Below are 14,096 nucleotides of genomic sequence, written 5' to 3' on the forward strand. Positions count from 1 at the left end.
ATTACGTTACGTTAATTCCCCATTTAGGAGAGTGACAACTCTACTTATCTCCGTAAATTTGAGTTAGGCCTACGTGGACGGATAGGCCGGGTCTATGCCCGTGACGTATTTCGAGCGGGATCAGGTTGAGTCATCGGATCCGAAGCAAACCGGGAAGCAAATTTCTTTTTAGAGGAGGACGACGGGAACGTCGACCTTTCGCTCTCACCCGACCGCCATCCATTAGGGGGAGATAAGAGGTAGCGCCATCTGTCGGACGATTAACATTCCCGAATAGAAGAGGACCACCCTCTTTTCGCTTTTCGCCGCGCGTGAATCTCCAATAGTGCGAACGTGGCGATAAACGTCGGTACGGAACGTTACCGTTTGGTGAAAGAATTGGAATAAAACGCTTAACGCGGAGGAAAAACATTTAAGTTAATTAATTTTTACAGTTTAACAGTTTTCGGCTTTTTATCACTTTAACTGCTACTGTAGAAAGTTTAATAATTTTATGGAGAAGTTCGAGTATCGCCACGCGCTAAATACATAAACGATCTTGTTTATCCTCGCTTGACACGTTAACGCGTATTTTAGTATCGACTAACGTTATGAAGACGAGAAACCTCCCTCTTCGTGTTACCACGCATTTATCCAATTACACATAAAAGAGCTTTTTTTATATACGGCTCCAAAAATTAGAACGTGTAACACTTAAAAACGCGTTTCCTCTCGTTACAGTATAAGAAAACAATTTTGCATTGTGAGGAAAAGCGCGGCTGATAGGATATTGTAAGCAAATTTATTAAATTTTTAAGAAACAATATATAAGTTTTTTGGGTGCGGTTTCGTCACAAATGTTAGATTTCGCATTAACGGTATAAGTCTAGGGGTGAACATTAACTGCTGGATTCTATCTCGATAACGTGACGAGATAAGTCTCCTCTAGAGTCATTTTTTATAAGTATTAGATTTATATCATCCTTACATACTGTTTACAATGTGTCAAAAATGCATTTTTTGTTCAACTGACACTCGCTTTCTACAAAAATAGATTTTTGGAAATGGAAGCTGAGTGCATCGATGACGTTGTCGATCGAATTTTTCTTTTATTTCTTTTTTTTTTACCGATAACTGCCGAAAAAATTGGCTAGAAAGCGATAGTGTGTCATCATTAGACATGTAATATACTTCATTTCTTTTTTTTTTCTTTCAGGAATTTCATAAATGTTCTGGCCCAACAACAAGCACGAAATGGTCTTCTACGTCGGCCATTTTTATCAATTTTTATTTTCTTGTAGGGAGAGAATTTTCTCTACTTTTCCAAGAAGAAAACCTTAAGAGATGGCAACACGCAGATAAATTTCCTACTCCAACGTTTTATTATTTTGTCAGTCGGAGGTAAAAAAGTTACTCGCGTGATTGTGGCTTTAAGTATGGCGTAAGAAAGAAGAAACTCATTAACGGAGAAATACGGCATCTTTAATAATGACGCGAGTAATGCGAATATTTAATTAGATGAATATATCAGTAAATAAGTAAGCGTACATAAAAAATTTGAATGTAATTACATTCTAGAGCTGTGTTATCGAGCAAATCAATTTAAATCGGTATGGCAAAGAAAACAGAACGAGAAACGCTTTGTTACGCTTGACGTCTGTCGTGACGAAACACAGAAGTGTCTCCAGACAGATAATATCATTATTGACGTAAAATATCCTGTTTTTATTCCGAAAAGTATCGGAGTAATTTTCGAAAAGTACAGTAAGTGTCGCGTTTCTTGACTTTGTAGTATTGAGTCGGAGAAACAATGACGTTTCTGGGAAAAACTCTTCACTACTTTATTTGCGTCACTCTACTAGAAAGGGTGCGAAGTGCGTAATAAAACAGATTTCTTGGATTTATGTCAATACGAATATCGTAAATTGGCTCCGATTTCACAATAACCAAATTCGTATTTTATAGCGAGTCATATCTATAAATAGCGCATAAATTCCAAAATTTCTGTCCAATCGATTCTATGCCGGAGTTTATGCTTCAAACCGAAATAATTCTAAAGAAAATTAGACACGTGTTTGCCCTTATTGTTCAAAGTATTTCGTGTTCTAACAGAACACGATATATCTTGAATATTTCATGCGTTTAACTTCAATAAACTTAAAAAAGAACGTCCTTACAGACAGTGTAACAGACTTACGGGAAAACGGCATAAAAAGTCTATTAATATAACGATTAATTACAATTCAAAACTATTTTACTGCGCATTTGTTACTACACACGTCTAGATTGACTTAAATGTATTATAGCTAACCTCTTGCATAAAAAATGTCAACTTCCTGTATTTTCTCTCGGGGTTATTTAAACAGTCATTCGACTTTCTAGAGAAGGTAATGCAACCATTTTTCATTCTTATCTCCGCCGAGATATAAAAAAAGAGTTTTAGTCGCCTCCAAAGTCGATAAGTGGTCTTCCCGTCTGGGCTAGACGTTTTAAAAGCGTTAATTTTCGTAAGGGTGGTAATTTTCTCCTCTCGCCAGCGGGAAAACTCGGATATTTTAATAAAAAAAAATTGTGGACGGAAGGAGCTTGCAAAGTCTTCTCAATTCCGAAAAATTGGCGAGTTCGGGGTGTTTACCCGGACGTCGCGACACGAAACGACTCCCCTCCCCTACCGTGTTCGGTTGTCATTGGTTCGAGTGTTTTGGCTTGTGTGACGTCTTCGAACCCTCTTTCGAACGCGAAAGGAGGTTGTTCTTACAACTATCCTATCGAGTTGTGTAATTGCGCGTTGCATCTTTTCTATTCTGCGGCTTGAAAACGCATATTCCCATCGAAATACGGCCAAGAATCTACGAAACAAACGGCGCGTTTTCTGCACATTTATCCGTAATTTTCACGATATATCTATTTAATTTCGATACAGTTCTATGTATTACAAATAATTTATTATAAACAACCCTACCGAAATTCCGTTTTTGTTAGACGAAAACAAAGATGCGGAGATTCTGACGTTGGAAAAATTAGCATCATCGGATAGAAAACGAGGCCAGAACACTCGCGCAGCGATAGTAGTAAAGAAAACCACGGAATGTTTCGGTAAGTAATGGTAAATTCTTTAAACGCTTTCACTATTAGAATAAATAGGAACCGCTAGACAAACGGAAGATAACCGAATATTGCGATTTTATGTTAAAGAATTACGGAACAGATTCGGTTTGCATCGTCATTGGCCGCCATCTTCCGATCAAAAACGCTTTGTTACCCGAATGCTAAGGTAAGGAATAGGTTGCGCTTCTATCAGAACCAAGGTGAAGGGACGAAAGATAAGGCAAAAGCTATTTGTCGGGAGGAAATTTTTGGCATTGTGGGTGGCGTTAATTGTATGTGGAAGAGAAACCGTGGCATCCGGAGAGGGCTTCCGCGGTCACAAAGCGGATTATTGAGCCGCCACAAAGCCGAGTGTCCGGACCGAGGAGGAGGAAAAAGGTGGCATTCAGCAAAGGGGGAGTGGAGGACAAAAGCGCGCGCTCCTCTTTCGACATCCAAAATATTTCTCCTCCCGGCGAGAACGTTAAAATTGCATTTACGACTTCGACAATTTCCTATTGTTCCATTTATTGCGATTTGGTCCGAGCTGCGAGAGAAAACAACTCGCATTTCTGGCTAAAATATTACTCCCGCATTTCTCCATCTTCCGATCAAAGACTCTTTTCAAATCGACTTTTTTTGTGCCGCCCCAACGCAGCAATGACTAATTTCTTTTAAGTTCCTGGCAAAAAATGTCCCGCCCCAACGAAACCCGGAGTAAAACCAGTAAATAAAATTAGCTGGCAGGTAGAGAGCTTAAGAAAAGTGAGATTTCGTGAGACGACGGAATTCTATAACGAGAAAAAACACAAAAAATACAAAAGACAGCTACGGCATCCATTTGCGAAAGTAAGAAAAAGCATTTCATTAGGCGAATTGTGAAGTGGAAAGTTTATCGGAAACTCCGAATTTGGGACAAAGAACTACTACCGGGATGCCTAACAATAAAAAGAACGTTCTCTGACGCAACGCAGTGACGTAGTCTTTTACGATTTTCGAATTAAAGAAATAAATTTGCCTCGGCCACCAGAGGGCTAGATAGAAAAAACCCGAGATCTCGTATCTAAACGTCGAGATCTCGCCATCCGGTCTTAAATGTATTCTTGCATCAATTTAAATTCGAAAATATTGTAAAAGCGGCAATAAAATTTCTCCGATGATTTTCGTATTGATTTTTTTCCCTATTTTAATCACATTTTATTTAGGATCGGTCGCACGTAAAAATTCAAAAATTACAATTTTATTCGATTTATTTCGGCTACGGCCTTCTGCTGCAAATATTAAGCTCTCGTCCAATAGAACCGCAGCAAAAATAAATTATAAATTGCACGGAAAAATTGAAAAATACAGAAAAAAGTGCAAAAATTTAATTCTCCGTTCTTTGAAACTTTTGCAATATTAAAAGAAAAATTTGCACAAAGCGGGAAGCGCAAAAATATAAGCTTTGTTCCGCGGCGAACAGCGCTATTTTAAATTTCGAGGCTATTTTTAATGCTTAGAAACGTTCTAAAGGTAATTCTGTATCTAGAAATGAATCGTTAGACTTATTACACGATCGATGACGTTTCTTTTTTGCAAGAAACGAAAAACTGCTCTCGTTTCTTTGTTCCGTTTTTTCGACGAGAAACGAGAAAAAACGTTCCTCACTTTTAATAAAAAAATATAAAATAAGACAGAAACTTTTAGTAATTTCGAGACTGTTTTCAGTTTGTAGGAAACGTTTAGTTGGATTGACGTTGTCCTTGGATGGAGAGCGACTCGAGACAAAACCAATTTATTTGTGGAGAAAAACCGCATTAGACCTAATTTCCGGAGAAAGATTGACTATTAAAAGTGATCTACGTCAAAATATCGCCGGAAAAAAACCAACTTTTATGACGTATTTAACATTTAACGCGGCTAAATTTATCGTATTTATTAACGTTACGTTAAAGATGAAACGATAAGAGGCGAAACCCGCAGCAGGCCTCACGCCACGTCCGATAGTTATTTAAATGCTCGACTCCATTCGACGATACGTCACGCGCAATTCTATATATATATATACCCGTAATTAACTCGCGTGACGTGACGGACTCGACGGCTCCCCGAAACGTCGGGGACAAAAATTAATAAACACTTTACGGTGATTTTGTTGGCATTTACGTTTAAGATTAAACACTCGGAGCGATAAGTACATCGTAAGCTTTTTATCTACTCGGAGGCGAGGTGATAAATTAGTTTAAGAGAGATCCTCCTTTAGCGTTAGTGGCTTACACACCAACAACTCGCCGGAGACGGCACTCGGACCGGAACCTTACGCAATTCTTCCATCACTTTAACCGAGAAAGAACTGTCGTACGACATGGACGAGACGTAATTATTAGTCAAAGAGTATATTTTATCCGGGCCAAAGCGGAGCACTTTGCTACTTTTCTTCTAGTATTTATAAGTTAACGAAATGGTAAAAATTCAATATATACAAAAGTAGGGAAGAATCCCGGATGCATTTTCTACTCGACTTTCCGGGGTCGAAACTAAAAATAGGATTTTAGGCGAGTTGCGCCGTTCGATCAACATTTTTAAACTCGTCGATAAATCGATAAAGTTCTATACTTAATCGATTTTAATTTAGAATGGGCGAAAAGAATTTGGAGGGACGAGATGCGTTATTAAAAAGGCAAAAGAAATGATAAACACGTTACTTAAAAATAGATGATGCCATTCGGAGAGAGACAAAAGTCGATTGTTTATTATCGAAGAAATTTATCGCCGGGCGAACAAAGCGCGGAAACGATGTCAACAACGTCATTTCCATCCAAAGCGAACAAAGATGATGCGACAAACTGGCGTATACATACAAATAAAAATCGGAAATGGAAGAAAAAACTCGAGCGGTGCACGAGAGAGATTACAAAAACACGCATTTTTCTGGTGTTTCGGAATGGAGCCATCCGTGACGAGCGACACGTTCGGACGTCGCGGCGCGGCTGCATTAATGCCACAATATTTCGCCGAGACGTCGACGTATGTAAAAATCTTCCTTTGGAATTTATTCCCCGAACTGCCGAGCAAAATCTTCCTTAATCCCGTTACATATTTACATAAGAGATGCAGAAAACAACGCATCTGGCATTCGATCTAATCTTCCGATAAAAAGGGTACCGGCGCCCATGGCCCGGTATTCGAAAAAGCAGAAAAAGGCAGACGAGTAATTACTAGTTTAATTAGTTAGGAGGACGTCGGAATTCTTTCTCAAATCGGAGTCGTCGTCGAGCCACAGGAATCTTAATCGGGTCGCATCACTCTTCTTTAAAATCCTCAAGAATTCCCACAAATATGTAAGTCGGGAACGTCCGTCTGTCGCGGTCGAGTTAAATTCCAAATCAACTTTTCTGCGGGAGCGATTGTCCGAACCGGAAACAAAACACCGGATTGTATAGAGTCGTTCGGTAAACGGTTAAACGCGGTGGGCGATAACGAGGAAGATATTTTTTCCGGGGGCGAAATGACCCGGTCACGAAGAAATCACGGATTGGCTGTAGCACTAGAATCGTATTTCATTTCTAACCGAATTTAGTCCATTATTCAAACGAGAGAGGGGAACGTATCGATCGACGGGGCCGGGCGCCGATGAAATATGAACGAGGAGGAAGTGTTTACGACACTTTCGCTACTTTTCACCCCCTCCTCTCCTACTTACGACCGACGTGGCGGCAGTAGAGTCTAACAGGCAAAAGTCAAACGTCGAAAGGAATTTCTCCGCTTCCTTTCTCCATAAACACGGAAGCATCATATACGGTATTTCCGAATACGACGGCAATTAATATCGCGGGCAAAACATTAGCTTCTAAACCGATACTTATTAAATAAATAAATAAATTTATGGTGGCTACGGCCACGGCAAAAATTAGGTCAGTGAGTGAAGTGTCATTATTGAAACGTCGCGTTGCGAGGAGAGGAGCGTCGCATCTAGTGCAATTTGTTTCTAGGGCGATAGAACGACTCCGTAGAGACTGCCGACAAAAATATCACCCCATTTAAAAGAGAGAGAGAGAGGCCACCCCCGACACTCGGAGGAGATTTAGGTTACGGCCGGAGAAAACCCAGCAATTAAATTCGATCAGGCAAATACGAAAGAAGGCGGAAGATTCCGAAAATGTCTATGTCTTCGATTTAAATCGACGCGGTAGTTCTTTTCAAATAGAAAATAACGAAATTAGCAGCCAACAGGTAATTAACCAATGGTGGGCCTCTACGTCATTTCCGGCGGTGGTCCGAGCACCCGCAGGGAATTAATACGGAGTAAACAACTGCGGACGACGTCATCGATCGAGCGACGACGTCGACGACAACACCGGAGCCCAAAATAAACAATTTGGAAGGAAACGAAATTTAAGCGATAAGAGCAGCCGGCGACGGCCGAGAGTCGAAAAGTCGACAGAAATCTTTACTCCGCAAGCGAGGAACTAGATAAGAGGTCGGGATGGTCGGACGGGCCTTCTCGGAACGTTACCCAACACGCCGAAACCATTCGACGCAGTTTCCCAACCGGTAGGTCGCGACCTTCCGCGGTAACTTCGCGGTCTTCCGGCACGCTCCGACGAGGTCGTCGACTAAACGAGGTCGGGAACAATCGCCAGATACGCTACGACCGGGAAAGCGTAGGTTGGCCGAGCAACCGCCATTCTCCGCGTTCCCGCTTTCGGAGCGATTCGAAACGATAGCGGACCGAGAGGGGAGGAAGGAGAGGACGAGGGTGTCCCGGCGAAAAAAATAAGATCATTATTTTATTTGGCCGCCGGCGCAACCGGTCCTTTTACTTTCTTTCGGAATAATATTTCACCGCCAAAACTGCGCTCATCAATCAACTCTGGTGGCCGCTTTTTGTCGACAAATGAAGACGTTTCCGCCGCTCTCGTCCGCGCTCGGCAGTGGATACGAGTTCTCCCGCTTCTCTTTAAAAATGGCGCGGCCTCCGCCATCTCGAATGCTACGCGGCGCGTTACTCTCGTTAGTAAGCCACGGCCAGCGAAAACCGGCTTAAGTGACTTTCTTGCGCCGTAATGCGGTCTGGGCTGCGCGACGTGGCGCCATTGCTTACTCGTCGCGATCCGACAGCCGAAATCCGAGCCTCCTACCGTGGCTTTCCTCGGGGTTTCTTCCCTTTTCTAGAGTCGCGAGCGAAGATCCAAAAATCGCTAAAATTATCTCCAAAAAATCGCCCGGAGTATTTTTAGCGGAAGAGATGGCCGCGGATAAAAGAGGGGAAGAGTGGAGTCGCCGAAAATCTAAGAAAATCAAATTTGGTTCGTCAACATTCGCTAATTCTTAATTCGCATCGTTTGTGAGAATTTCTCTCTGACAATTAAATTTGCCTTCGCCTTTTATTAACGCCCAACTTTTTCGAAAATTTCAGAATTTTCGACTACGACTACATTTAATTCGATTGGCCAAGGGGAGAAACGTAAAGATTTTTAAAAATTAAATTTCTTTTTTTGTTTTAAACCGATTCCCCGTCTTCGATGCGCGCATCTACCCCGTGTTTTAAAATTTATCGGGAATAATTTCCTTTGGCCACCGCCAATTCGGTGCAAAATGTGTCCCCTTTGTGCGGAGGTGACGAAGGTTTTAAAATATAATCCCGACCGCTAAGTGATGGATTGTAAGTTACGCTATTGGCAAAGGAGCAATCTCCCGAAGCTCCCGGGAAACACGGGATACGCTTAGGAAATTTTCGCTATTTTTAAATATAAAAATCCGAAAATTAAATCTTAAAACATTCGCCGTCTTTTAATTTAATCAAATAAAGAAACGGCTTGGTACAATCGGGTGTATGATTGATGAATATTATAATTATTTACCACAATGACAGCACCCGTCCCGTATCGATCGGGCAGTTCTCGGTTTCGTTCTCGATTTTTAACGAGATTTCTGTAACAAAAATGTAACATTTCCTTCTGTCGGGCGGCTCCCCTTTCTCCAGCAAAAAAAGGAATAGGAATTCTAGAAACGACCCGTTAGCTCCCAGCTTCGATAGCCAAGGGGGAAGCGAAGAATCAATGGGTTGTGAGTATGCACGAGTGGAGTCAGTAAAGTATGGGGATAAGAACATCGACTTGCCAAGCTAACATAGGTGAAAACACTCCCTGAAGTGTCATCGACGGTGCGGAGTTAAGTCATTACACTGGATGCCGTCGTTAAAACAGATGATGTTAAATCTAACTGGCAATTCCTACTTTTGTTCTTTATTTTCCACAAGGAAAGAAACTTTTTTTTTCAAAAATCTGATTAATGTTATCTTAACCGCGGCAATTGTATTTGGCTCGTTTGTCACTTTGACTAATATTTAATTAATGAGTGACAAAATTATTTATTTCTGAATTCGTAATTAATTAAAACGCGTCATTTTCTATACTAGAATTTTTCTTAAATATTTCACGTTTATCGCTTAAACAAAAAAGTAAACTAATTAAAAATTCCGCCCGGGAACACGGAAAAAAGTTATGTTTACCGGCAAAAATACGTTTTCTTTATTAAAATAAACCGGTAAATTTTCATTCATTTTCTAAATTAATTGCCTTCAAACAGTTTAAAAATAAATAAAACCGCCAGGTTTCTGTTTACAGCCGTGAACGAGTGTATTTTTTTGTTTAACCTCTGCACGAGGTCATTGCTATTCTGGATTTAGAATGTATTTTATCGTTATTGTTTTATCTTCCATGAATAAGTATTAGTTTAAACCGCACTTCCCCATAGAATGACTCTAGAAACGACGATTTTCCTTTTTTTTCTTCCTTTCTTATAACCCAATAACCCTCAATCTATATAAAGCGTATATAAAGATAAGAAAAACAAAAGTAAAAGTGGCAGAACGGGAAAGCACGACGAACACTTTAACATATTCTCCGGGTTAAAAGTTATGTAAAAAATGAAAAAAACTTTCGAAAGAAGAAAAGAATTTTTGCAAAGTTCAGCTGGTTCTTCCGACTTCGATCTATTTGTTCTCCCGTCAGAAATTTAAATACGGGCGAGAGGACCGAATTACAAAAAAGAAAATTTGGCACACGAGTCATCGGAGTCGTTCGAGTAAACATTGCAACCGCCAAAATTGGGCGGAGCGAAGTTTACAAAAACGATTTCCGAGAGGTCGATGCACGTCAAACGCACCCAAAACAAACACGACTTCTTTCTCGACGTAAGCGGAAACGACGTCGACAATTCGAGTGCCAGAAGCGGATGAGTCATTCAATTTGCAAACGACCCACTTAGCATCGACACAATTAATGTCCGAGTGCCGGCGAACCGAGTTAACGGAGCGATAAGATCCGAATTAATTCGAAGGGGACACGGGAAATGACGACAAAAACTAATAAACACCGGGGGAAGGAGGAAGGAGAAAGAAGAAGCCGACGACGGAATCTTCGTCTCTTTAACGTCGTACGGACAATCGTAATTATTTCATTTTGGGAACGATTTCTCCATTAAATTTATGAAGCTTAAATGAGCATCTTATTATTCGAGCGATGCCGAGCTTAACGGGGAAACGGCAGCGGCCGCTCCTTTCTTTGTAGTCGAGGTGTGTTACACGCTAATTCCGGATTAATATTACGGCCCGACGGTTATTAACTTTAAGTACTGGCAACGTAAACAATAGCTCTTTTTTTGTAAGATAAACAGAGGAAGCGACCGAAAGATACCTAATTAAAATGGTCGAAGGACGACGGTGGACGAGCATTAAGAGGAGTTGGTTTCGTGCCTTCCGCCCTACCGATTTTCGAAATTCAGATTCTTTCTATAGTAAATTGGAAGCTAAAAATGCGTAAACGAAAACGTTAAATGCGAGCGGGAATATCTTTTTATTCCGGGAGATTTCTTTAAAAAATATCGATGTCATTCAAAAATTTCGTCTACGGGCAGACTAGGAGCCGTTGGATGAAAAGATCAGAAAGACGATAGCTTTTCTAAGCGGCAAGGAAAATATTTGAAGGAAAAATCGAACCATAAAATAAGCAGAAAAAAGTAGGCTTTACGGCAGAAATACACCACAATATGTAGCAAAAAACGTGGAGTAAAAAGAAACGTATTACACGTTGCGATGACATGTAATGATCTTGTAGAAGAGAGAGGGGAATCGGAGAAACAAGCTCCGTACGCCAGAGAAAAAAGGCAAACTACTTGTTGAAATAAAATTACATCGGAATCTTCCTCCCTCCATTTGTAAAATCAATTACCTTCAGGTAAAACGGATTTAAAACGGGTTAATAAAATGATTTTCTTTCTCCCGCGCGGACGGATTCCGCCGCATCTTCCCACGTCAGAAAAAAGGAGAAACGGATTTTTAAAAAAGCGGAAAATAAAAGAAAGCGACGAAAAGCCTGGGGCAATTATCGAAATAAAATTAATTCGGTGGGGAAAAGTCCAGGCCGCCAATTTAATACTTAAAAATACGGCCGACCGCTAAGGAAATATCGAGAAGTTAATCTCGTTTTGACATTAGAAGAGATAAAAAATAATAATATCGCGCCCGGTACTTTCCACACGTACTAAATCCTATTTTTATATCTTTATCCATTAAACCCACCGCCCCGAACTTTCCAATATTTAAAAATAGACGACCGACAACGATAAAAGTCCCTTTTTTACATTGGCTTTTAATCACGACTCGAAACCAAATAAATTATTTTCGCATTAGTTACGAAAATCCAATCTTTTACTGGAGAAATAAAAAACACGGCCAGGTATTTTTTCCTTTTTTCGTCGATAAACACAGAAAAATATTTTAAATACGCCACTTTTTAATCGATTCCTTTTAAAGAAAATACGCAAACCGATTAATAAAAGGTCACGCGTTTCGTAATTAAACGTTCGTTTTTTCTAAAATAAATCGAATTCGAAAAAATTATCAATTTCGCGCGTGCTGCGAAGTCGATCATTTAAAAAAAACCTGTCAATTTCAAAAGCACGCGCGCTCACTTTTAAATCCAATCGTTACGTTTTAATTCTTAAGGTAGTAATTTTAAATAGAAACCAAGCCTTTAATTAAATTATTGATTATTTATATTTTTAGTCATTTTAACCGGCAAACAATTATCGAATATAATTTTTAAAAGTCAAAACGTTCGGATATTTCACGTTCCATTTACTTTCAAGTCTTTGATTTTTCGAGCGGGCCAAGTTATTACCTCTTTAATTCAATAAGCGGTTCTAACTAATTTTAACAGAAAGCGTGTCGGCGACAGATACGATTCGGCCAGAAGAGAGAAGAGCGGAGAAAAAAATACAAAGAAAAAAAAAACAATTTACGACGACAATTTATTAAAAAGTAAATTTGATATTTTATCAGCAAACTTCCGAAAGATTAATATCTGGAGCTAAACAAAGACAGAAGTGGCGAAATTAACGTTACTGCGGCAACAAAACGGACAAGTTCCGTTTTCGGTAAGCGATTCTTCCAACGGTCGGGGACCAAAAGTGTGGCTTTTCGGACGTAAACAAATAAAATACGCGATTAGCAAACCCGAGATAACTACGTCATTTACCGTAAATACCGACGAAAGACATTAAACCGAACTACCGGATAAATAACGTCGGCGCTTTCGATAAGGCAAATACAATAAATACTACGCGTAATTCGTAAGACGAAAAGAGCGAGGGAGAGAGGAAGGTAAAGGGGAAAGGGAGATGCCGCGTCTGGAGACGGGTGTAGGCGACACCCCGAATTGAACGCGGGCCAAAGTCGGTCGGAGCGACCGATCGACGACCGGCAAGAGTTGTCGGAAGGACGAGAGAGGAGGAAGGTGGAACTCACCGGGGTGCGAAGGTCCGACGGTCCAGGCCAAGGCCAGAAGGAGTAGTGGAAAGCCGAAGACGAACATCTTCACCCGCGTCCAGGTCACATTATTGTCAAGAAGTGCGCCGAAGAACGACCGACTTTCGTTGGGCTCTTTTCATATGTAACTCTAAACCGCAGCCCGGATCGTCTCGACGCGCCTCTCCGCTTCCACCCGTCTCTTACCGGCCGCCGCGCCATCTGGTGGCCTCCGACCGAAACTCCACGGGCTAACCGGCCGCATCGATCGCTTTCCTAAATACGAATCTGCGGCGCGGCTAATTATTGTTTGGCGCTTATTCTAATTTGTTTGGCTCTTTCCGCAGTCGCAGTTTTAACGCTTCGTCGCATTCGCTTCTCTCCTTCGCGCCGCGCGCTCCCTTTCTTCCACCCCTCTCCCAGTCGCGCTTTGTCATTTTTTTCTCTCGCTTACGTCACGCCACGGTAGAGGCATTCCTACGCGTAACGCTGGCGGTGACGGAGTGTACGGTACGTATCGACTCCGCTATTTTCTCTTTGCGCGTTTACCCGGTACTTTACGCCGATTAAAGACATTCTGGCGATTTTTATCGGTCCGCAATAAATAAGGATGCGCGGCCGTAATAAAAACTAATTCCGCCCGTAAAAGTATAATTTTTAATACGTTTTACCGGTTTCTTCCCACCACCGATTGTCACGGACGATTGTTTCGGTGTTATTACGATAAATACGTAATTTTTAGAAAAATTGAGTTATGAATGTACTTAATAAAAGGCGTTAATTAAAGGGAATAGAAAAAGAGATGCGCGTGTGGGGATTTTTCTCTCTCGATTTACGGCAGGAACCGGAACTCGACTCTAATGGAATAAGCGAGTTTCAAATGGAGAAAAAATGAGTTTTTTTCGATGAAATCGAGAAAGTCGAAAAAATAGAAAAAATCATTATTTTTAATGGGAAAAGTTAAAAGATGATGATTTCTTGCCTTTGGTTTTTCTTTCCATTTCCAATCGTATTTATAAAAGAAAAGATCCAGATTGAAACATTAAAAGAAATTTTAAAATTAAAATAAGATTTTTCCATTTAGCCTATTAATAAAGTCGATTTTTTTAAATTTCATTTAATAAAATTATTATTTTATATTCCAATAAATATATAAAATCTTATTTTTTCGTCTCTGTTTTTCGTCTTGGTTTTTTCTTGATTCGTTTCGGATTTTATCCGGAAAATAATAACTTAAATT

General features: G+C 40.4%; 1 protein-coding gene across 1 annotated transcript in view; it reads right to left on the reverse strand.

Moving 5' to 3' along the window:
• The window catches only part of LOC111628388 (chondroitin sulfate proteoglycan 4-like), a 57,705-nt gene extending 44,681 nt beyond the window's left edge, over positions 1-13,024 (reverse strand). The window contains exon 1 of the mRNA XM_023372163.1: positions 12,857-13,024. Coding sequence (XP_023227931.1) covers positions 12,857-12,923 — 67 coding nt within the window. The 5' untranslated portion in view covers positions 12,924-13,024. The remainder of the gene's footprint in view (positions 1-12,856) is intronic.
• Between the last annotated feature and the right edge of the window lie 1,072 nt (positions 13,025-14,096).

The sequence above is a fragment of the Centruroides sculpturatus genome, unplaced genomic scaffold, assembly GCF_000671375.1.
Source record: "Centruroides sculpturatus isolate CEXI.00-Female unplaced genomic scaffold, Cexi_2.0 scaffold483, whole genome shotgun sequence".
Classification (NCBI taxonomy): Eukaryota; Metazoa; Arthropoda; class Arachnida; order Scorpiones; family Buthidae; genus Centruroides; species Centruroides sculpturatus.